The following is a 24,724-nucleotide window of genomic DNA, read 5'->3' on the forward strand; positions in this document are numbered from 1 at the left end:
CCTTTCAAGTAGTTTGTTTGCAAGCTACACCAAAATAAACTGGCTGAACAACGCTGAAGGCAGCCGAAGAACACTCCATCCCCAAAAAAAGAGCACTGGGCTGTAAACCTTTCCCCACCCCCCAAAAGAGCCGTGGGCTTTGAGCCAGATTAGCGCTAACCTCCCCCTCCCCTGTTCCCCCTCAGCGCAGAGGCAGAAGCGCTGGCTGCAGTGCTGCGTTTTGTGTCAGGAACGTGTGCTGACTCAGGCAGATTTAAGAGTGTCTCTGTCCTTCTGCAGGAGAGCGTAGGGTAAACAGGCCCCGGTCAGCCCCGAGGGCCTGGTCACAGCGCTGATCCCTCACTGAGCCCCGAGGGCCTGGTCCCAGGCTGATCCCTCACTGATCACAGCGCTGATCCCTCACTGAGCCCTGAGGGCCTGATCCCGGGCTGATCCCGGGCTGATCCAGGCTGTGAGGAGGCCTTACACACTCACTGCACTCATACACATTTGCCTCAGTGAATTAGCCTCTGTGTGCTTTAATGGACAATGGGAGTGTCTGTGTCTGTGGTGGAAACTCTGACTGGCTGTGATGGTTTCCAGCTTCAGTGTTTTTTTCTCTTCTCTCACACAGAGAAGCTGGCTGAAGCCCAGCGGCGGTTCGCCACGCTGCAGAATGAGCTGCAGTCGTCGCTGGACGCGCAGCGGGAGAGCAGCGCGCCAGGCCTGCGTCGACGCCACAAAACGGTGTTCCACCTGTCGCACGAGGAGCGCGTCAAACACCGCAACATCAAGGACCTGCAGCTGGCCTACAGCGAGTTCTACCTCAGCCTCATCCTGCTGCAGAACTACCAGGTGAGCCCTTTCTCTCCGTCTGCCTTTCCCTTTCTGTTCTCTCTCTCCCTCTCTTTCTCTCTCTGTTTCTGCTGATCTGATTTCCTGAAATCTGATTTTCTCCCAGAATCTGAATTTCACCGGTTTCCGGAAGATTCTGAAAAAGCATGACAAGATCCTGGAGACCCCCCGCGGGGCGGACTGGCGGGTGGCACATGTGGAGGTGGCCCCCTTCTACACCTGCAAGAAGATCACCCAGCTCATCTCTGAGACCGAGGTACCGAGCCCAGTGCCTGCTGGCAGACACCAGCCCCAGGGCCAACCCCACCAGGGCCCGCCCCACCAGGGCCCACCCCACCAGGGCCCGCCCCACCAGGGCCCGCCTCACCAGGGCCCGCCCCACCAGGGCCCGCCCCACCAGGGCCCGCCCCACCAGGGCCCACCGTCAGCCCGTACACACATGCCTGACTGTGTCTGTCTGTCTGTCTGTCTCTGTCTGTCTGTCTGCAGGCTCTGGTGACAACAGAGCTGGAGGGAGGGGACAGACAGAAAGCCATGAAGAGACTGAGAGTGCCCCCCCTGGGTGCAGCACAGGTGAGACACACACACACACACAAAGAAACTCTTACACACATTAAATTAAAGTCCACAAAAATGATGGGCATTTATGGTAAGCCTATAAAGATTTTATTTTCAGAATGAAATGTTGGTTTCTTATTAATCGATACATTGATTGAATGTCAGGTTTTATATTTTTGTTTTATGTTGTTCTGTTCTGTCGATTCTCCAGCCAGCGCCGGCCTGGACCACTTTCCGGGTGGGACTGTACTGTGGAGTCTTCATCGTCCTCACCGTCGCCTTCCTCCTGAGCAGTACGTCCGGCAGAGCCCTGGCCTGGGGACAGTCATCCCACGCTGTTAACCTGAATCACACTCAGTTCTTCACATCTCCTTCACCATGTTTATACTGGGTTTTAATCCTGCAGCATGCGGTGTCTTGAGGGACAATGGTGATGACAGTGAAAATCATTCGCTTGATTCTTTGCAGGCTTCCTGTTGGATGAGAAGAACAGGATGTGGCCGATGGTGCGGATCTATCGCGGCGGCTTCCTGCTCATCCAGTTCCTCTTCCTGCTGGGCATTAACACATACGGCTGGCGCCAGGCGGGCGTGAACCACGTGCTCATCTTTGAGCTGAACCCCCGCAACAACCTGTCCCACCAGCATCTGTTTGAGGTGAGCCACAGCCACTGGCAGGGCCTGCAGTGCATTAGCAGGAGCAAGCAGGGCTTTATGAAAGGCCAAGAGCATCCTGAGACACTTCAGGCTCTGGACCAACAGTGGCTTTGTTTATAAATCCAAAGCACACATATTCATTTTTCTCATGTGCAGCAGAATTTACCATTGATGATATTAACATTTCTATTTTTGTCTGCCTTGTCCCCCCCATGCCTTGCTCTCTCCCCCTGTCTCTTCCCTTCTCTCTTCCCTCGTTCCCTCCCTCTCTGTCTGCTTTTCTCCTTCCCTCCGCTCTGTCTCTCTCTCTCTCTCTCTCTCTCTCTCTCTCTCTCTCCTCTCTCTCTCTCTCTCTCTCTCTCTCTCTCCCCCTCTCTTTCCCCTCCCTCCCTCTCTCTCTCCCTCTCTCTCTCCCTCCAGATTGCGGGGTTTTTGGGGGTGTTGTGGTGTGTCAGTATCCTGGCCTGCCTGTACTCGGAGTCCATCCTGCTGCCCATGCAGGCTAATCCGCTCATCCTGTACGGGTTCATGCTCCTCTTCCTCATCAACCCCTTTAAGACCTGCTACTACAAGTCCCGCTTCTGGCTACTCAAACTGCTGGTAAGAGTCTGGTGCAGCTCTCATGAGCAGTGGCTGTGTTTTCCCTTTTTGAGTGAGTGTTTATGCTTAAAAAGTTCATCACTGAGTGTTGCTTTGAGTCTTTGAGCCATAGTGTCACTCTAGATATCAGTACCAGCTGGATGAGTGTGACATGGCTGTAGTCAGTCCTGATTAAGGAATTCTTTTCGGGGCGGGGGTGAGGGACCACCAGCTGCCCCAGGCAGTGACCAAACACACCCTGTTAAACACGGTGAAAGCTGGTACCGGTTGCCTGCAGCCACAGTGTGGCCGAGTCTCACAGGACGCCAGAGGTCATCGGAGGTCGCCGGTGCACAGGCTGCTACACATCTGCTGTCACTCTGTTGCTGTTACCCACAGTAATGAAGAAGTGATTAGATAGAGGGAGAGATGCTCTGCAGACTCCTTCCCTGAATGAGGTTAGAGTTCCCTCAGGACGGCCGACACTTTCATACGGCTCTCTTAATACCGCACTTTCACACCTCTGCCGCGTCAGATCGCAATTTAGCCTGAGTCTGCTTCCACCGAACCCATATGACATTTCAATTACAGACCAGTCAAGACCCGGCCAAATAGAACTCAATTGCTTTAGCAGGCTGTTTATGATATTGCTCTGAGTCAGATGTGGTTCCTCTCTCATCTCCATTAGATTAGATTCTCTTTGTTGCTGACACAGCTGTCTCTGTGTATGGAGCTGGGGGCAGAGCAGTGTCCTTCCCCCTGTGCCTCTTATTCCCCAAACCCCCAGAGCAATCTCCCAGCCACGGCCCCCTAGCTGATTGCCTGGGAGTTTCTTGTGTCTTTAAGTAAAGGTAAGGCACATAAATAGAAAGACTGATTGACAGCCAGTCATAATGAACTTACACTCACACACACATGCGCGCGCACACATACACACATACGCGTATGCACACACCCATCACATTACATTAATTTAGCAGATGCTCTTACACTGAGAAACTTCCAGTAGAAAAGAACAGAGGTGTATTCAAGTACTTTGAGCAACAGAACAGTGTTGCCAAATTTCATCTGCCATGATTGACCAGAAACAAATGCACACATTACATTGCATGACATTACATGACATTACATTACATTACTGTCATTTAGCAGATGTTGTTGCCCAGAGCAACTTTCATAGCTTGCAATGTTATCCATTTATACAGCTGGATATTTACAATCCTGGGTTAGGTACGTTGCCAAGGGGTACAGCAGCAGTGCCCCAGCCTTGAATTGAACCAGCAACCTTTCAGTTACAAGCCCTGCCCCTTACCACTGCACTGCACTACACACACAGACACACACACCCATGCACATGCATGCGCGCGCACACACACACACACACACACACACACACACACACACACACACACACACACACACACACACACACACACACACACACACACAGACAGACAGAGAGACAGACACACACACAGACACACACACCCATGCACATGCATGCGCACACATTTGTCTGTGTGGGGTCAGGTTCTGTCTCCAAAGCCTGCTCCTCAGTCTGTCACATGTCATAAGAAGCTGACTGAGTGAATATGCCTGTCTCTCTCTCCCTGCCCCGCTCCCTCTGTCTGCCACTCCAGTTCCGGGTCTTCACCGCTCCGTTCCACAGGGTGGGGTTTGCCGACTTCTGGCTGGCTGACCAGCTCAACTCCTTGGGCATGGTGCTGATGGACCTGGAGTACCTGGTCTGTTTCTACAGCTTCGAGCTCAACTGGACAGAGCAGAAGGGTCTGATGCCTGAACATAGTAAGTGAGACTCACACACATTAAAATAAACATATTCATATCCCACACCTGTAACACAAAGCTGAAGCACCTAAACACAGACGTCATAAACAGATATATATCATGGAATGGAGATGTGTGGATGATCCGTGGGGATGAGAGTAAGACAGAGACAGAGAAGGATAAAGGAAACACTGAACTCTGGGTCTGTCTGTCAGCTTGATGTTTGAGCACAATGTCTTTCAATGCCATCTCAGCCTGACCTTTGACCTCTTGCTTCATATCTGTTGCTGTCTCAGCTGTTTCTTGTCGCCCCTGAAAAGTGTTGCAGAGCACAATAACAAACATGTTGGTATGAAATATGATAAGTTTCTCCGTTAGAGTACATATGTATCCCCAGATCCACTGTGTGACCTCACGGTTCACTGTTGGGTTTCTCTGACTTCTGTTGATCCTGTCAAAAAATTAAATCAAGTCACACATCCTTACCTTTCTGAGCAATTCAAGCTCCAGCTCAGATTTCCAGAGTTGAAGGAAAAGCGTGTTAAACAGTGTGGTGATTGGTTAGTGAATGATTGTGGTGATTGACGGGTTCGTTGGTTTTGCCGCCAGGTAAGGGGGTGTGCCACAGCTACTCGTACGGTGTGCGGGCGGTGATCCAGTGCCTGCCGGCCTGGTTCCGCTTCGTGCAGTGCCTGCGCCGTTACCGTGACACCAAGCGCGCGTTCCCACACCTGGTCAACGCGGGCAAGTACTCCACCACCTTCTTCGTGGTGACCTTCTCCGCCCTCTACAGCACCCACAAAGGTAAGGAGCAGGCGGGAGGTGCACACACTGCACCCCGAAAAACAGCAAACAACGCAAGCAGGGCAGAAGTAGGCCAGCTCATTACTAACTAAAAATGTAAAAGAGCGAATTCAGTTTGGGAGATGCTTAAAAAGATCGCGGCTCTGAATCATACCGCCACAAGGCCTTCTTATCTTACTAAGCTCAGATAAGAGTCCCTTCAGCCAGCTGGTCCTCAGGCTCCCTGAAATGATTGCTAAGTCTGAGCAGCTTCAGGACTGCACCATTCCAACATCAGCAAACAGTAGAGCAGACAGTCCCACGCTGATCTCACCACGCTGATCTCACCACGCTGATCTCACCACGCTGATCTCACCACGCTGATCTCACCACGCTGATCTCCTGCCTACAGTCCCACACTCATCCTGCGAAAGTCTGGCCACTTTAGGTCCTTTCTGAGCCCATTAGCTGTAAGCCCCCCAGATCACACAGAGGCAGCATGGTCCTCATGTCAGAGGAAGAGGTGAACCTGCAGGCATCCTGATGGAGGTTAAAATGGTGTTACACACACACACACACACACACACACACACACACACACACACACACGCCCTTCAGGGAGCTTTGCAGTAAATTAATACTGCTGTTGACGTCATGTGTTAGTGGATGCTCCCACCAGTGTTTGGTCTGTTAGTCCCCTGTCCAATCAGAGCTCAGCAGACGCTTCAGGCAGACACAGTGGGAGGAGCCACAGCCCACCTCAGCGTGTGGCTGCAGGTGAGCGTGTGGCTGCAGGTGAGCGTGTGGCTGCAGGTGAGCGTGTGGCTGCAGGTGAGCACGGGGGTGTGGGTGAGCGTGTGGCTGCAGGTGAGCGTGTGGCTGCAGGTGAGCGTGTGGCTGCAGGTGAGCACGGGGGTGTGGGTGTGTTATTCATGGTATTTCTTCACTAACTCGATTGGGACATTTTTAAGAATCTCCCACAAATTTCAACTGAATAATTTTTGCATGGTTCTCTTCTTCATGCCGGTATTCTAGCCTGCGTGCCTGAATGCTTACCTCGAATAGAAAAACGTTGGAGAGAAAAATGAATACGGTGGTAGATAAAGGCTGCCAGTGTAGCGCTGAAAGGAGGCGGAGTATCTCAGATCACTGTAGTAGCTGTGTGATGTGAGCAGTGGGCTGGGCTGTGGGTTCGAGAGCGTGCTGCCTCCTGCTGGTGGCGTGGCGGTAACGCTGCTGTCTTGTACTGGCTGGGTCGGAACTTGCCGACACGCTCAGAGTCAGAGCCGGGAGAGCCAGCAGAACTGCCAGGCAGCGCCCTCGGGCAGTTGGCTTTATAAAGTGCCTGGACGTGTCTGACGGGAGCCGGAGCAGCGAAGAACAAAGGAACAGATCCAGATCGCTCCAGGGAACGGCCCACACTGGAGCGCAGAGCAACGTTTCACACCCAGCGTTGTGGCAGGATGGCGTGCTGAATGTGTTTGTTCAGTGTGCTCTGTGTGCGTGCGTGAACGTGTGTGTGTGTGCTTGTGTGTGTGTGTGTGTGTGTGTGCTTGTGTGTGTGTGTGCTTGTGTGTGTGTGCGCTTGTGTGTGTGTGCGCTTGTGTGTGTGTGTGTGTGTGCGCGCGCTTGTGTGTGTGCGTGTGTGTGCGCGCGCTTGTGTGTGTGCGTGTGTGTGCACGCGCGCACCCCTGTGTGTGTGCATGTGCGTGCCCATGTTTGTGTGTGTGTGTGTGCGTGCCCGTGTGTGTGTGTGTGTGTGCGCTCCCGTGTGTGTGTGTGTGTGTGTGTGCATGCCCGTGTGTGTGTGTGTGTGTGTGTGTGTGTGTGTGTGTGTGTGTGTGTGTGTGTGTGTGTGTGTGAGTGATACAAGGTGCCAGTGCTTCTTCTCTGTGTGAGAAGGAGAGGCAGACAGACAGGAGCGGAATGCCAGGAGCTTTTCCACAGTCAGTAACACCCTCACAAAGCTGAGGAACACCTTACTGTTAGCCTGAGACTCCATCTGTTTGCTGGGAATTTACCTCTCATATGGGAGGGGTTTATATTTGCCAACATCATTTCTGCTAATAAAAGCAAATGCCCTGAGTTTATTTTGGCAAGCATTTGACAACCTATTTATTACAAGTTAGGATTGAGCTAATTAGTATCGGCATATAGTATCGGTAAGTAAAAATCAGGCCGGGCTGATTGGTTCCCGTTGCTGTCATCAGTAAAGGCTGCTGAGCCGGGTGTGGCAGAATGTCTCCCTCTCGTGTGTGCAGGAGGAGCAGGTGTGACTGATGCAGCTGATCCTCTCTATTCTCATACCCAAAGAAGCTTCAGATTATTCAAACATCTAAGATGAATGTGGTGATACTCAGTGTTGTTTCAATGATTAAAGCATTTATTTTTGTCCCTGTCTGTCTCTCTCTCTGTCTCTCTGCCTGTCACTCTCTCTGTTCTTCAGCCAAGAGCCACAGTGACACTCAGGTGTTCTTCTACCTGCTGATCGCGTTCTCGGTGATCAGCTCGTGCTATACGCTCATCTGGGATCTGAAAATGGACTGGGGGCTGTTTGACCGCAATGCTGGCGAGAACACCTTCCTGAGGGAGGAGATTGTCTACCCACAGAAAGTGAGATCCCACCCCTTCAGTGCCACTGAACCAATCATATCACAGCCATACCGCTAGACCCACCTCTCTGCTGCCTCTGGACCAATCATATCCTACCAAGCTGGTTCCCTCCTCCTTTCTCCAAGCCCTGCAGGTGGCTCATTCTGTATAGCCCTCTTCGCAGTGGAATTTACATAAACGGCTTACAGAATACAGCAGAGGGTTTATTTTCAGAGAGGAACATGAATGTCTGTAATATCTGAACCCAGAAGTTTTCTTAGTTTGAGCCAGAAGGAAATGAGGGAATTGCAATACGTTACTCTACTTTTACTTATCCATAGCATCATGCATAGCTTATCATTTCTGCATATTATCGCTTTATATATTTTATATATTTTATATATATTTCCTGACCTTACCCAAGGGTAGCACAGCACTGGCCCACCTGGGAATCAACCTTAGGGTTACAAGCCCTGCTCATCATGAGCTTTATCCCCTCCACCCTGTGCTGTCCCCCACCCTGTGCTGTCCCCTCCACCCTGTGCTGTCCCCTCCACCCTGTGCTGTCCCCCACCCTGTGCTGTCCCCTGTGGTGTCCCCTCCACCCTGTGCTGTCTCCCACCCTGTGCTGTCCCCTGTGCTGTCCCCTCCACCCTGTGCTGTCTCCCACCCTGTGCTGTCCCCTCCACCCTGTGCTGTCTCCCACCCTGTGCTGTCCCCTCCACCCTGTGCTGTCCCCTCCACCCTGTGCTGTCCCCTGTGCTGTCCCCTCCACCCTGTGCTGTCTCCCACCCTGTGCTGTCCCCTCCACCCTGTGCTGTCCCCTGTGCTGTCCCCTCCACCCTGTGCTGTCCCCTGTGCTCTCCCCTCTACCCTGTGCTGTCCCCTCCACCCTGTGCTGCCCCCTCCACCCTGTGCTGTCCCCTGTGCTGTCCCCTCCACCCTGTGCTGTCCCCTCCACCCTGTGCTGTCTCCCACCCTGTGCTGTCCCCTGTGCTGTCCCCTCCACCCTGTGCTGTCCCCTCCACCCTGTGCTGTCTCCCACCCTGTGCTGTCCCCTCCACCCTGTGCTGTCTCCCACCCTGTGCTGTCCCCTGTGCTGTCCCCTCCACCCTGTGCTGTCCCCTCCACCCTGTGCTGTCCCCTGTGCTGTCCCCTCCACCCTGTGCTGTCTCCCACCCTGTGCTGTCCCCTCCACCCTGTGCTGTCTCCCACCCTGTGCTGTCCTCTGTGCTGTCTCCCACCCTGTGCTGTCCCCTCCACCCTGTGCTGTCCCCCGTACTCACTGCTGTCCCTGTCCTCCAGGCCTACTACTACTGTGCCATAGTGGAGGATGCCATCCTACGCTTCGCCTGGACCATCCCCATCTCCCTCAGCGCCATCGACATCAAGGCCTCCGACATCCTGGCCACGGTCCTGGCCCCGCTGGAGGTGTTCAGGTGAGACCCAGAGCTCCGGGGAGCCTAACTGGGAAAAGTGACCGCAGATGATACGGACAGTTATCAGTAGGATTAATCATAGAGTGTTTTAACAGAACGATCTAATGACATATTTTGTACAATATTATAGTATTATAGCATGTGCTACACTTTGTCATTTCTGGTTTAAAAAATGATGAGAGCACATCAGAGGGCTCCAGGGAGCTTGAAAGAAATTGATTGATAGGTTTGTTGAGTAGAAAGATGGTGTTGTGTGTGGCTTTGTATGATAGTTTGTTCTTTTTAGGGTTTAGTTATGACTGTCATTCTGAGTGTGGCCAGGCTGTTATCAGGGTGCTGGCGTGTGGTGCAGCTGGTCATCACAGCTGGTGTGTGAGAGGTGAGATCTGCATGGCCTGCCCTCCCACAGGCGCTTTGTGTGGAACTTCTTTCGGCTGGAGAACGAGCACCTGAATAACTGCGGTGAGTTCCGTGCGGTGAGGGACATCTCCGTGGCTCCGCTCAACGCCGACGACCAGACCCTGCTGGAGCAGATGATGGACCAGGAGGACGGAGTGAGGAACCGCCAGGGCAAGAAGAGCTGGAAACGCAGCTACAGCATGTCCCTGAGACGGCCCCGGCTCGCCTCACAGTACGCCCCGCGCTGTCCTCCCACGCTGTCCTCCCACGCTGTCCTCCCACGCTGTCCTCTCACGCTGTCCGCTCTCTCACACACACACTGTCCTCTCTGTCTCTCACACTGTCCTCTCTCTGTCTCTCACACTGTCCTCTCTGTCTCTCACACTGTCCTCTCTCTGTCTCTCACACTGTCCTCTCTCTCACTCACACTGTCCTCTCTCTCACTCACACTGTCCTCTCTCTCACACACACTGTCCTCCCACACTGTCCTCCCACGCTGTCCTCTCACGCTGTCCGCTCTCTCACACACACACTGTCCTCTCTGTCTCTCACACTGTCCTCTCTGTCTCTCACACTGTCCTCTCTGGAAGGTGTTCAGGGCTGAAGTGTCTGCTTCTCTGTCACAGGTCCAAGACCCGGGACACCAAGGTGCTGATCGAGGACACAGACGACGAGGCATACACCTGAGACCCGGAGCCCTCTCACCTGCTTCCAGCCACAGTCCGTCACAGAGCTGCCTACACGCACACGCGCATACATGCACACACACATACATGCACACGCGCACACACACACACACGCGCACACACACTCACGCGCGCACACTCTCACAGTCTCTCACACACACATGCCCGCGCACAAAGAACAGCCTCCTGGGGTTATTTTCCACCCTTTATGTTTTCTTTATGTTTTATTCTCACACATTTTCATTTTTTATGGTTTGTATATTTGATCTTGAGTTTAAATCATGATTTTTGAAGAAGAAGAAGAAATCAAGCAGAAAGCAGATGACTTTGAACAAACGTGTGTGTATATATCAGGCTCAGCAGGGAGAAGAAAAACTGATGATCAAAAAATAATCCAAACAAAGAGGAAAGACTCCCAAATGGACCATTACCAGGAACTGCTATAACTGGTGGTTTATTTTCCTATGAATCGTTTTTGATGATGTTCTTCATTTGCTATGTGATTCCGTAAACAGGCCTTGCTATATATGTACACATTCTTTATTTGTGAGTAACTTTATTTTTGTATGTACGTTTCAAAGGTTTCTCTCCATTGTTATTTATGAAGATGAGAATGGCTTGAACGTCTGTGCAATGAAGTTTTTTTTTTGGACACCTGGGAAGTTGTTAGGTCTCTGCATTCCTAACCTGGGCTCCTTTAAAGGATTTCACAAATCTCGGGTGGCATGGATTAGGTTCAACCGCAGAGGAGAAGCCCCTCCCACACAGATCTCCTTTCCAAAGCAGGATCAAGAAGCCAAAATCCACCCGGGCATAGCCAACAGTATGTGACACTTTGTACTGCCAAACCTTTGATGAAAAATGCAATGTTTTCTGATCATTGTTGTCATTAATGTCTGAGTTTGTTATTGACAGTAGCATAAATGCTTTATCTTTGTTGAGTACAGTGGAACAAAAAAGGTTCATGCTTGAATTGTTAACAGTCCTGTGTGAAACGTTCCCAGTCAGCTGGTCGAGCTCCTTGTCCGCTGAGCTGGTCCTTGCCCTGCCCTGGCGTGTGTCACTGTGTTACAAACCCAACGCTTCCGTATGTCTGTGAGGGAGGCTGTGGATCTGCAGGTCCATCAGTTGCCAGTTGCCTTGACTTTGTTGATTGTACTTGAAGGCCTCTTCCCCGGATCTGCCCGGGTCTCCCTGGTTCTGCCCGGTTCTCCCCGGATCTGCCCGGTCCTCCCTGGTTCTGCCCCTGTACGCAGCTGCTCACAGTGTAACCGTGGAGTTTTAGTCCCGTGGCGTTCCCTGCTAACCGAAGCATTCTTTTTTAACTCCAGCTCTTATTTTCTGATTGAGTATGTAAACTTCGAGTTTTTTTTTTTAGTTGTGTATGAAACCTGTCAGATAGCATTGTGACCGGGACCATAAGAGCCATCGTCTGTCTGTCTGCCTGCCTGTCTGTCTGTCTGTCTGTCTGTCACAGGTAAGTGTGGATATGACAGAGTCATATTTCTGTGCAATGGGCATTTTAACCTGTCTGGATGGCAGGTGTATTAGCATTTCTTATCTTGTGTTTTGAAAGTGTAGTTTGTCAAATTAAATTGGGACCAAACGTCCTGGTGGTGGGGGTGAGGGGGGGGAGAGCAGGTCCACAGGTGGCCTTCCAGGGCAGGCTCTCAGGGTGGGTTATTACAGGGCAGCCAGGGAAATGGGATATGTTCCTAGCCACTGATATGGTTTGTGTTAAGCAGTAGTGGTCTTTCTTAAGACTTGGCTGTTGTCAGCTGCTTGGTCTGGATTAATTGTTCACAGGGGGTGAAATGTGTTTGTTATGACCTGTTAAGCTGCCTCTTTAGTTTTTTCATTTTTCCGATTTGGGGTGTAGTGGGGGTGTGTTGGTCATGATGTCATAAACATGAGACAAAAGAAATCCAGAAATGCATGAAAGGAAAAAATAAATGAATCCCTTTTTGGAGAGATTGTGGGTTCTGTAGCTACACTGTTGGGATATGACACACCACAGTGTCTCAGAATTCAGAGACATTCCTTTGGGTCGTTACCCTCTAAAGCTATTCAATGAGGTCATGTAAATCACTGCTGTTGTAATATTATTCATATCAATGTACAGGTACACCTCGGTTAGCAAAGTCAGTTTATACCATGAGGTAACGTTGCTATCGGATCTCATTGCCAGAGACATAAAGAATATGGCACTCTACCACTTCAGAAAATGAGGGTAGTTAGAAAATTGTTTAAATTAATTTAATAGGTGTGTATTGAACAAATCTTAGCATGCATTAACAGTCATATTTTATTCACAACTGTTAATGTGAGTAAAATGTTGCACTGAAGTCTTCACCTTTAATTTAAATTTGATTTTAAAAGGTTTTTATTGCTGACTGCAGCTGTAACTCAGATAAATGCACCATATGGCTTTCTACCCTCATTATTTAATGCAATTCAGAGTCAGGTTAGTGTTTTTCCTCTAGTCAGGATGGCCACTCGCATAGGTGGCCATCCATCGCATTAATTGGCAATGTATGATTTCAGGTTTTCAAACATGACATGACTATGTAACAAAGATGTTATAGTTACGCTTTGTTCTTGGAGGCTTTGTTAACCGAGGTATCTGCCGTGCATGTGTGCTGATGGGCTGTGACAGACAGGTGATGTCGCCCTGCCCCGCCCCGCCCCGCCCCGCCCCGCCCCGCTTCTTTGTGAAAGAGGGCCTGATGATGGACTTCTTAACTTCAAAAAGAGAACCGCTCCATTGGTGTATTTGAAAGAGGGTGGGTGTGGCAGTGAAGGAGAGACCACATTTATTTTCTTCCTCTGTGTCAGTAATGTATTGTGAGGTTAGAGGTGAAATTTTGGCCCATTGAAGAAACCCCGCCCCAAAAGACGGATTGGCCCCAGTAAACGCTGCCTGCCATGAGAGGCTGTCAGTGATTGGCTCTGTCTTCCAGGGGAAGGGGGTGGTTCATGCTGGCGTCTCACACCAGAAATATTATGCTTATTTTTCTTTAATGAGAACAGTCTGATCCGTGCACACGGGTAGGATGTGTGTTCCCCGCGCAGTAACGTGAGGGAGGCAGTGCTCCTGGATCCAGTGTGAGACTAAACTGGAGGGGTTCTTCGGAACCTGTCATGCCCCCCTAACCCCAGCAGCCCAGCCCCTTCACTCCCAGAAAGCACAGACAGCACCAGAGACTGAGGAGGAAGAGGACTTTCCCTGACTCTGAAGGATCGTCTCTCTGGAGATCACTGAGTGTGGATTTTACGGGGCGGTCCCAGGACGTTTTGGCTGTTACCCTCATGGTTTTAGCGTTCCGGCTTGTTGGAGGTGTGTCGTTGGTCAGTGTGCATTTCCTCCTTCACAAAGGCTTTGCGGCTGTGTGGCCTCTGCCGTCTTCCCGTTTTGAGTGAAAGGACGAACTTCGTGGGGGTTCCCTGCGGAAGCGGTCAGATGAAGATGTTCCTGTGCTGTTGTGGATGGAGGACAAAGTGAAAAGCAGTCACACCTCGCTGTGGACACCACTCCCCTCCGCATCATTACCGAGGCGATTTCCTGCCTAAAACCCTGATGTCTGCATGTGTTGGAATGTTTTGTTTAAAATAATGAGTGCACATTGAATTGTATGAGAGGTGTTGAAGAGGTGTGACTGCTGCCACACCCTGGTGAAAGTGTGTATGACAGGCGATGGCAGTCTGAGGGAGATGTGTGAGCACAGTGCCATTGGCTCCTTTCAGACTCCTCCCCTTCCTCAACAAACCCGACCCTTTATAGGTCTCCTGATTTTGTTTTTCTTTAAATAATAGAGCATTGAATTTCACATTCCAGTTTGATTGTTATTTTCCTTCTGTTGTTTAAATAATTGTTGATCAGCTATGACTTGTTTTTTTTCCTCTTAATGTTCCAACTAGATGTTTGATTCCTGGTTAATTTTGTACTGCATTTTGAAATATGAAATTTTATTTCTTCCAGTTGCTCAAACATACACCAGAGATGTGTGCAGATAGTATCTGTTCCTTGCCTCTTGCTTGAGAAATGGAGGTTTTTGTTTTATTTTTGAATGCATGGTAAACCTGTGCAGACACGCAGAGCCTGCTCTCCCTGCAGAGCTCTGAATGGGGTGAGCAGACTCTGCAGCAGGAGCCGACTTTCGCTGGAAATCCACTGATTCACTCTTGCGTTCCATTGTAGTCAGTGGTGTCTTCTACACCGTGCCCGCTGTTGCCAGGCAACATTCCCCTGTTTGCCCAATCGCCCTGCTTGCCGGAATTGTGGTTAACGTCTCATGGTGGTACCGTGCCAGGGGACAGTCGGCCTCCATTCCTTTGGGAGAGGTGTCAGGCAGCGTTTTAGCTTTGTGGCCAAGCCGGTTCAGCCTGGTTGTCATACGCTGTCTCCCATCACACACTTCCTGCCTTCAACAAACTCTCACCCCGCCCAAAAACACAACCAATTGCTGCCCATAACCCCATCCATTACTGATGTGGGTCTCCAAGCTGTTTTTATTTTCACCTGTAATGACCTTAAAGTATTTTTAAATTATATGGATATGTCATTAAAAATAAGTATGTGCCTGTAGTAATCTCTGTTGCCACACGTATATATCATGATTTTTTTTTTTTTTTTTTTGAAGGAGCAGCATTCTGGTTGTTCATCCTGAATTCTTCCTGGAGCAGAAACACTGTTACTTAAACAAAAAATGGCAATAAATATGGAAGATGATCAGTCTTCTCAGGTCTCCAGTGGCCTCCAGAAAGCTTGTAGGTCGAAACAGAGACACAGAAAAACGGAAATCAGTGCAGGCTGAAACTAACTGAACAGATGAGGCCAGGAGTGAGATTACATGCTTTCAGACTGAAGATCATTGATGCACATTTCTTACTTCTTACACAGACGTGCTAATGCACCATTTTCATTTGGTGGGAAAAAGTGATTTTGTTGTTATTCCCCTGAGGCTAAGTGCTCATTACCTCTGTTTTTCTTTCTGATGTACTCCTCTTTTTTTCTAAAATGATTGTGTCTAGTTTATAGATAGTAGCTTATACTTCAAATAAGTTATTTTAATAAAACAACAGAAGCCTGTTTGGCTGGGTGTTTAAGAAGACGCAAAGAGAGATGGGGGGGGGGGGGGGGGGGGGGGGATACTGGCCTAATCTCCTTTTTACATAAGTGTATTAAGTGTACCATGCTGTAATCTTAAGACTTTACTGATGGAGTTGTCTTTGTGTATACATGTTGGTGATCCTGTTATATCTTGGTTTTATAAACCACAGTGATTTACGAAAGTCTAGACCTGACTCTGGGTTTTTATTTCAATTGTTCAAGGAACGGAATCATTTCATGGAGACCACATGCATAACCACATGAAAATCATAAATTGTTTATATCTGTATTTATTAGGAATAAGAACAAAAATATAACATTTTATAACATTTTGTTGTACTGTTATCTCAATATTACAGCACAGAGCAGAGCCATATTGTATATCCTTCACAAATAGTGAAATATGCCACAGGGTCAAATGTATTGACATCTTTAAGTAATCTAGAAAGGACAGTATCAGAAATAGCCTACCACTTAAAGTCTGTAGCGTGCAAGGCAAGGTTGCGTGGCCAAAAATTGCCAAATTACATCTGAATTACAACTACGCATGGCTTTTTGCACATTCCCACGCCGGGTTTGTGTGTAGCTGACGCGCTCCTGAGGTGACGGTGTGACGCTCTGCTGACGCAAAGATGGCCGCGGCGCGCTGAGAGGAGTCCTGCGCATACAGGAAGTCCAGGCTGGCCGCTCATCTCTCCTGTTTTTCTTGCTTCTTACTCTTCTCTTTTCTCCTTACTTCTTTGTCGGTATAATATACGTTAGCTCGCCTGACATTTATTAACAAAAAGAAGAATTAGGATGGTAATATGACACAGGGTAAAAAGAAACGGCCGAATCGCAGTCTGTTGCTTGTGAAAAAAATAATTATTAAGGATGGAGGAACGGTGAGTGCCTGGATAAATATGTTTTGCTCAGAGATTGACAAGTAGCATGATATCTCACTGGTCGGTTACCTGTGTAAAGAATGTAGTGTCCCTTATGCAGTCAGGAAGCGCCAGCTTGTTAGTTAGCAAGCCTTGTTTACCTTTTAACGGTCCGTCAGTGTGTATTTTTAGCTGGCTAGGTAACCCCACGCTAAGTGGAAATGAGTGCAGAGCTGTCACCTCGGCTCGCACCCCGACACTGTAGTTTACAGGGGCTGGCTGTAGGTTGCTACTTAACTATAATTGCACGTAATCGCCTTTTTGAAACGCTGACAGCAATGCAGTTTATCCACATGATCGTAACTAACCTGGTTAGCTGTACAGCATTCTCGAAATGACAAAATTCACTTTGACATTATGTGTGCTACATGAAAGCAGCCAAAGGCGCATCTCTCTGTCTGCGCAGCCACAAGGCATCGGGTCTCCGAGCGTTTACCACGCTGTAATCGTCATATTTTTGGAATTCTTCGCCTGGGGTCTGCTGACAGCACCTACCTTAGTGGTAAGGATTCGTTTTTGTAATCTTCTACCCTACGTGACGTTTGGTTAAAAAAAAAAAAACTAAAACAAAACTCCCATGTAGCACCGTTTTGTTTGCCTACCTCCTCAGATTGCGTCATCGCTGCTTTTCTTTGTCACCTTTCTGCCCAGGTTTTGCATGAAACGTTCCCGAAACACACCTTCCTGATGAACGGTCTCATCCAGGGAGTAAAGGTAACTGCAGAACCCATTTCACTGCGTGTGTTACGCACTGCGTGTGTTACGCACTGCGTGTGTCCCGGTGCTGTGGAGCCCAGAGTTCTTAAATGAGCACAGGTGCATTTAAATAGCCTATTTTATGAGGAGTAGGAGGGTTTAGTGCTGATCATGATCACCTCAAATACAAGCCTGGGAAAAGTGTATCTGTAAGGCAAACACTTGGATCCAACATCTGTAGGAATACCCTCAGAGAGGCTCTTCCTGGAACTCCTCTGCTGTCAGAGGAAGCACAGAATCTGGGGTCTCATCTGCCATTAACTGTCTCTGCTCACATGAATGGAAACCGTGATGTCAGTGACAGAGCAGCTGAACTGTAGGGGAGAGTGTTTTTATGTTTTTTGGTTTTGTCCTCAGGGTCTGCTGTCCTTCCTGAGTGCCCCGTTAATCGGGGCTCTGTCAGACGTGTGGGGACGGAAGTCCTTCCTCTTGCTCACAGTCTTCTTCACCTGCGCCCCCATTCCGCTGATGAAGATCAGCCCCTGGTGAGTGAGCCCGCACACCTGGCACACCTGACACACCTGACACACGGACTCTGCCCGACCTCCACCTGTGTGTCTATGCAGAGTATGCAGCCGGGCCACTTTCTGACACACTCACTTTATCTGCTCCTGTGATATGCATACTCTGGTTAAGTGCACGTCAGCCCAGGCATGCGGAGGCATCTGGGGTTGACTGTACTAATAATCACTCACAAGGCTCTCACCTTTTACCAGGGAGAAGTGACAGGTCTAGATAAACATGTGATGTGCATTGCTGTAGTGGAACCTGAGTGAGAGTCATTAACGCAAGCCTGGCTCTGTTAGCTGTGTCTCCCTGCTGAAGGACTCCCTCTGAAGGACTCCCTCTGCAGCCTTTTAGGAACCATCTGATTAGACCCTGGGGGTGTGGAGGTGTTTCCCGAAGACTTTGAATATCCTGCTTGTGTTCTGCCCTAACCTGTGGAAACATAATGCATGACACCGTCTCTCTCTCTCTCTCTTTCTCTCTCTCTCTCTCTCTTCCCCCCCCCCCCCCCCCCCGTGTTTTAGGTGGTACTTTGCGGTGATCTCCGTGTCTGGCGTCTTCGCTGTCACCTTCTCGGTCGTGTTTGCTTACGTAGCTGACATCACCCAGGAACATGAGCGCAGTATGGCCTATGGGCTGGTATGTGCTCTCTGTTGCCGGAATGTTCTTTATGATGCAGGATGTGTCTTGGGGGTCACAGTAAGGTGCATATCATGACACATATGGTGAACTAAGTCACTGCAGAAAAATAAGCTCAGAAACGTTAGTGCTGGCAGTTTTCCACAGTCTGGATGTAAGCATTCCTCTTTGCCCACAGTTTAAAATTATGATTGCTATTTTAGTTTGTTAGCCCGTTCTTCTCCAGCCAGTACAAATGTCTTATTTACTTAAGCAGGGAACAAGCGTGGTTTGTAACGTTTCTCAGAACTACCCTGCTGAGTTGTGCCTCTCTTTCACTTTTGCTGCTGGGTCTGTAATGTGCCTGTCAGACCAGTTTCATTCCTAACAGGTTCTTATCATGTGTTTTTCTAAAGTGTTGATTCATCAGAAGTGGTTGCTCAGTCTGCTCTGCAGCTTGTGTCTGTCATGGGCAGCACGGTGGCACAGTGGCTAAAGAGCAGGTCTGATAGCCTGTAGGTTGCAGGTGCAGTCCCCCGGTGGGGCCCTGCTGTTGCACCTGTGCGCTTAACCTGACTTGAATCAGTAAGTATTCAGCTATATTACATTTCATTAGTGTCATTTAGCAGATGCTCTTATCTAGAGGGAGTTACACAGGTTTCATTTTTACATGTTGCCCATTTATACAGCTGGATATTTGCTGAGGCAGCTCTGGGTTAAATTCAAGGGTACAGCAGCAGTGTCCCAGCAGGGAATTGAACGTGCAAGTTTTTGGTTACGAGCCCTTCATCTTACCACTACGCCACACTGCTGCCCCTGGATCAAATGCAAATTGCCCTCAGTAAGGTCATGTGCTAAACAGGCTGGTGTATAATCATATTTATTAACAAATGCTGATAATAATGAGTCAGTGTGGCACTGTTTATGCGCCAGTTGCGGTTAGTACTCTTTCCCTGGAGTGACTGTCCTCTCTCTGGCCCCCTGGCGGCCGCTGCAGGTCTCGGCCACCTTTGCGGGCAGCCTGGTGACGAGCCCCGCGATCGGGGCCTACCTGGGCCGGGCGTACGGCGACAGCCTGGTGGTGGTGCTGGCCTCGGCCATCGCTATGCTGGACATCTGCTTCATCCTGGTGGCGGTGCCCGAGTCACTGCCCGAGAAGATGAGGCCCGCCTCGTGGGGCGCGCCAATCTCCTGGGAGCAGGCCGACCCATTCGCTGTGAGTGCAGTGGGCGGGGCCAGGGGCGGTGTTGGGCTGGGGAGCTGAGCTGTGAGGGGAGGGGATTGGGAGGAGTCAGAGGTGGGAGAGGGACGGGACAGGGCTGTGGAAGGGGAGGAGTCAAAGCTAGGGGGAGGGGTTATTTGTATACATAGCTGAATGGTGCATCTGATTGGGAAGTAGCCTCAGCCATGTGTCGGACCAGCCCTGATATGATGGGTCGCAGCAGTGCAGTTAATGGAGATTAGTGTGCCCAGGCCGCAGAGGGCAGCCCTGTTTGGTACACACTTGTTCTGCATGTGGTGAGACATGCATTCTTCATGCAAGCATTCTCCGTGGCTGCATGCATGTATCACCTTTGATTAGAGCGTGGTTATCAGCAGGTGTGTTAATAGGCAGATCAGTAATGGTTCACTCACCTGCAGAACCAGCTGATCCAGATGATCATACTGAGCTGTTTGGGGCCCCACGCTGCTGCTGGCTGTGGTGTGTTTTGGGGGCGGTGTTGCGTGTCGTTTGAGGAACAGTGAGGCTTAGTGCAGAATGAGCAGGGGACAGATGTGGCGTAATGCTGCCACTGCCGCTCTACCCGCCGCGGTTTCCACGCGTTTGCACAGCCGTCACGCTGGCCACGTCCGAGCGCTCACAGCCTCACTGCGCATGCCGCACTGCAGGGTGTGTCACTGGGATCGCACCTGGTCTCGCTCTCAGGTCGCTCCCGTTGGTGTTCTCTCTGAAAGGCGTGTGCTATGTGCCTCAGGTTTCTCTCTGAAAGGCGTGTGCTATGTGCCTCAGGTTTCTCTCTGAAAGGCGTGTGCTATGTGCCTCAGGTTTCCCTCTGAAAGGCGTGTGCTATGTGCCTCAGGTTTCTCTCTGAAAGGCGTGTGCTATGTGCCTCAGGTTAGGTTGAGTGTTTTACCTGGCGCAGCCTTGCAGAGGCCTGTACTGGATGTGCTCACACCGGCCTCACCTCAGCTGCACTGCTGTCGGGGCGGGTCCATCCCTAAGGCACGCCTGACGAGCCTGAGACGGGCCTGAGACGGGCCTGAGACGGGCCAGAGACGGGCCAGAGACGGGCCAGAGACGGGCCTGAGTGTGCAGGCCAAACATCGGCTTTAAAGAGAACGCAGGAGTGTGGGCCATGATGCGAACAAGGAAAAAGGCATGAACGTTTACATTTCCTTAGGAAATACTTAAGGTGTCAGCAGCAGTTGTACAATAAGGTAGCAGTAACTCAGATGTCTGCCTTCAGGTACACAGACCGAACTCGGTCCTGTTCAGGTTCCACTGATTTTCGTGTTAATTTGAACATGGCTTTGGATGATGGAATTGATTTTGAAATATAGACTCTTTCTTTGTTTCTCTGTCTGGTATTACTGTAATCCCTCCCTACACTCCACCCTCCTCTCGGTCATATCGAGCCAGCGGTCCTCCACTGATGTGCCCGTGGCTGACTGTGCGATGCTGTCGGTCTCTCTCCGTAGTCTCTGAGGAAGGTCGGCCAGGACCCCACAGTCCTTCTCATCTGCATCACAGTATTCCTGTCCTACCTGCCTGAGGCAGGCCAGTACTCCAGCTTCTTCCTCTACCTGAGGCAGGTGAGTGTGCTGCGTGGCCACGCCCCTCTGCGTTGTTACAGTTGGACATCACACCCCCTCCAGGAGTAACTTAGACTCCAGAGTGGTACTGCATGTTCTCACCTCATTGGTACCCAACATGACTGCAGCATTGATTAAAACCTTGAATAGTTTGTCCTTGGTTGCTCATGTTCCTTTTTTGGGGTTTTTGCTTGACGATTATTGACCAATAGAAACGCCCAAGTGCAGCTGTCATCATAGCCTCGCTCCAGTCAGCACTCCACTGGGGGGCTGCTTGCACCTCACACTGATTTGATGTGTGTTTTTGTCTGTGATCCTGATGTAGAGTTCACACGGTGCTGAAACAGACCTAATCCCCTTCCCCTGTCCCCCAGACACCCTGTCCTGCACTCTTGGTACCTCTGGTGAGCTGAGTTGCTTGTTTTGTTGCAGATAATGGGCTTCTCCCCTGAGAGTGTTGCAGCTTTTATCGCTGTCCTTGGGCTGCTTTCCATCGTCGCTCAGGTCAGTCGGCGGCTTGCTGGCACTCTCCTGTCTGCAGACCAGAGATCTGTCCCTCTGATTTCTGAATGAATGCCTTTCCTTTGTTCAGAGGGAATCCGTTACAGATTAACAGCTGATTCGGTGGGCCTCTGCTCTCTTGCAGACTGTGGTGCTGAGTTTTCTCATGCGCTCCATCGGGAACAAGAACACCATTTTACTGGGCCTGGGCTTTCAGATCCTGCAGCTGGCCTGGTACGGCTTCGGATCAGAACCATGGTGGGTAGCGTGTTCACAGCGGCGCTGATTGGGCGACTGGGGTAGCAGTAAGGCAGAGTAGTTAATGAGTAGGACTTTTGACCCAGAGGTTGCTGGTTTGATTCCCAGATGGGCCACTGCTGTTGTTCCCTTTGGCAAAGTACTTAACCGGAAATGCCTTGGCTGTATAAATTACATTACATTACATTATTGCCATTTAGCAGACGTTCTTATCCAGAGTGACTTCCATAGGTTACAGTTTTTACATGATACCCATTTATACAACTGGATATTTACTGAGGTAATTCTAGGTTAAGTACCCTGCCCAAGGGTACAACAGCAGTGCCCCAGCGGGGAATTGAATCAGCAACCTTATGGTTACAAACGCTGTTCCTTAGTGCTATGCTGCACTGCCACCTATAAATTTTAATTTAGTTAGCAAATCTCATTATATTAATTGTGTTTTTTTTTTTCATTGGTTTTGCTTGCTTGATTTTATTGCCTAGATTTTTTTATTGCTGAGGATTTTAAAGCCTAGATTGAGTGGGCAACATTTGGATAACATTTATGAATAGTGAGATGTGTAAGTGGCTCTGGGTGAGGGGGTTATGGGTGGAGTAACGCAGTGGGCCTGCTGTGAGGGGCGTGTGCAGCGGACCGTTTGAGTGACAGGTGGGCGGTCCCTCCGCAGGATGATGTGGGCGGCGGGGGCGGTGGCAGCCATGTCCAGCATCACCTTCCCAGCAGTCAGTGCGCTGGTGTCCCGCACCGCAGACCCGGATCAGCAAGGTAACCCCGCCCACTGCCGTCCTGCCCTCGCTCTGCAGCGGGGATCTCTGATTGGCTGGGAACGTGCGTGGCTGTCTGTTCACTTCCGCTCTGTTGGGCGTGTTCACAGATGGGGTGTCTATGCAATGCAGGGTCCATGTCACTGAGCTTTTATTATAAGTGCGCCTTCCACGCCTGATCTAGTGACTGTGGTGTATGGTAGTGTGTGGACTAGGCTTCCCTTAGTTTTCACAAGTTAACCTGTGAAAGCGCTTGAATGGTGTTGTGCTCATACTCACTGATGTTAGCCTGATCTGACGCTGTTGCTCATTCAAGTTGGATGGATACACTTCTGTTCCTCTGTGATGGAAGTCGCTCTGGATAAGAGCGTCTGCTAAATGAATGAATGTAATGAACTGTAATGTTTGTGTGCAGGCGTGGGACAGGGCATGATCACCGGGATTCGCGGCCTCTGTAACGGCCTGGGTCCTGCTTTCTACGGCTTCGTCTTCTACATCTTCCACGTGGAGCTGGAGGAAGCGCCTGTCACTGAAACCGTGACGACAGTCCGCTCTCTGCTCCAGCAGGAGGTGGGACCCGCCTCTCCCAGTGGCCAATCACACGCCCACATTCACTGCGTCATTCCTGCTGCAGACTGCAGTGTGTGTTAATCAGCTGTTTATAGCGTGACTCGCGTAGATTATGCTTTTTTCTGTTATATAAAATAATGTGTGTTATGTTCGAGGTGTCCCAGCCGGGAATGGAGCCTCCTTACCCGCGATGCCATTGTGTTCCTGCGTGTGCAGTTACAGGATGCTGAGGCTCCTCCTCTTCCTGTGTCCCCGCAGGCTGCAGGAATCCCGGGCCCACCCTTCCTGTTCGGAGCGTGCTCCGTGCTCCTCGCCCTGCTGGTGGCGCTCTTCATCCCGGACCACCCCTACCTGCCCCCCCGCTCCGGCAGCTGGAAGAAGCACGACTCGCCACACGAGCACCCCCACAGCCCCCAGCACCCCCCCGGGGAGGCCAAAGAGCCCCTGCTGCAGGACACCGGCGTGTGACACACACACACACCCTCAGGGGTGTCAGAGTCTGAATGAGAATCTGCCCTCTGATCCCAGACCAGTATTCACATTTCACGCCAGCAGTGGCAGGGCTTAACTACCGGGCGGGTGAGCAGATCCAGGATCAGTTGCTAGAGGTGGACAGTACCCAGGCCAGCTGCCATGCACCTCCCAGGATTTATTCGAGGAGATATCTGGTATCTGTAACAGCAACAATTAAAATTTTCAACACAAGGATAAAATGTGAAAGTACAGAAATTATTTCAGTTTTTATGCAAATGAATATATATTTAAAGATATGTCGAAAGGCACTATTGCAGCAGTTCGTATGTATTCCTTTTAAGGTTGTTTAAGATTGGATTTGGTCTGCTTTTTTGTTGTTTTTTTGGCTTTCATTTCACTAGTGATGTGATGGTGCGTGGGCGTGGCCCATTCAGGGACCCAGGCCCGCAGGGACAGGACTGAACCCCTGTGTTTCTGCACTGCTGTCTGCTGGCACAGCAACAAGGGACAGGAGGGCCCAGACAAGGAAGTCAAAGCCTCCCCATCTTTTAAAGAGAAGCCTTAACTGATGACTCTTCAGGTTCCAGAATGTGATCTTCATGAAGACGAACGCCCTCGGATTTCCCTTCTCCTCAGGCTTCGGTCTGCCTTCAGGCTGCCCATGAGTGACTTCCTGTCGTCATTTCAGAAAAACCCATCGCTGCAGTTTTAGGTCGTCCCAGAGACCCCCCCAGTCTGAGTCAGTGTGGAGAGGGGTACGAAGCTGTCTGTGAAGCACCAGAGCCTTATGGGTCTGCTCAATGTGGGGTGTCTACAGACATGATTTTTTTAGTGTTTTCGCCTTTTCAATCGTATTTATGTTGACATCAAAGACCTCAGAGGCTGGAGCGAGCTTTTCTGCCTTGGAGGTGGAAGATTACTGACTTTATCAAGAGGCCTTCTTAAAGGATTTTCACTGAAAAAAGTCCTGTTAAAAACACGCTGGTCAGCGAAATACCTCATACACTAGAATATAGTGAAACTGATTGTGTACTGTAGAGTACTGTATGCGGTTCTCTTGTACTGTGGTCATTGTTGCCTTTTGTTGTAAACTTCAAGCAGCAACTGTAATT

General features: G+C 50.2%; 2 protein-coding genes across 2 annotated transcripts in view; both read left to right on the forward strand.

Moving 5' to 3' along the window:
* Window positions 1–10,384, forward strand: part of LOC118795792 (xenotropic and polytropic retrovirus receptor 1 homolog) — a 34,510-nt gene extending 24,126 nt beyond the window's left edge. The window contains exons 4-15 of the mRNA XM_036554524.1: window positions 614–834; window positions 941–1,090; window positions 1,324–1,407; window positions 1,604–1,685; window positions 1,861–2,048; window positions 2,469–2,648; window positions 4,268–4,433; window positions 5,025–5,219; window positions 7,645–7,811; window positions 9,096–9,229; window positions 9,639–9,860; window positions 10,255–10,384. Of these exons, the coding sequence (XP_036410417.1) occupies window positions 614–834; window positions 941–1,090; window positions 1,324–1,407; window positions 1,604–1,685; window positions 1,861–2,048; window positions 2,469–2,648; window positions 4,268–4,433; window positions 5,025–5,219; window positions 7,645–7,811; window positions 9,096–9,229; window positions 9,639–9,860; window positions 10,255–10,315 (1,850 nt within the window). The 3' untranslated portion in view covers window positions 10,316–10,384. The remainder of the gene's footprint in view (window positions 1–613; window positions 835–940; window positions 1,091–1,323; window positions 1,408–1,603; window positions 1,686–1,860; window positions 2,049–2,468; window positions 2,649–4,267; window positions 4,434–5,024; window positions 5,220–7,644; window positions 7,812–9,095; window positions 9,230–9,638; window positions 9,861–10,254) is intronic.
* Window positions 10,385–16,046: 5,662 nt separating this feature from the next.
* LOC118795280 (hippocampus abundant transcript 1 protein-like) lies at window positions 16,047–23,618 on the forward strand. Its single transcript, XM_036553655.1, has 12 exons — window positions 16,047–16,308; window positions 16,754–16,849; window positions 16,999–17,061; window positions 17,461–17,588; window positions 18,135–18,249; window positions 19,226–19,444; window positions 20,929–21,042; window positions 21,475–21,546; window positions 21,689–21,801; window positions 22,472–22,569; window positions 22,984–23,138; window positions 23,397–23,618. The coding sequence occupies exons 1-12, from the start codon at window positions 16,231–16,233 to the stop codon at window positions 23,604–23,606; spliced, it is 1,461 nt and encodes a 486-aa protein (XP_036409548.1). The 5' UTR covers window positions 16,047–16,230; the 3' UTR covers window positions 23,607–23,618.
* The last annotated feature ends 1,106 nt before the right edge of the window (window positions 23,619–24,724 follow it).

Source organism: Megalops cyprinoides, chromosome 20 (assembly GCF_013368585.1).
Source record: "Megalops cyprinoides isolate fMegCyp1 chromosome 20, fMegCyp1.pri, whole genome shotgun sequence".
In the NCBI taxonomy this organism is placed as follows: domain Eukaryota; kingdom Metazoa; phylum Chordata; class Actinopteri; order Elopiformes; family Megalopidae; genus Megalops; species Megalops cyprinoides.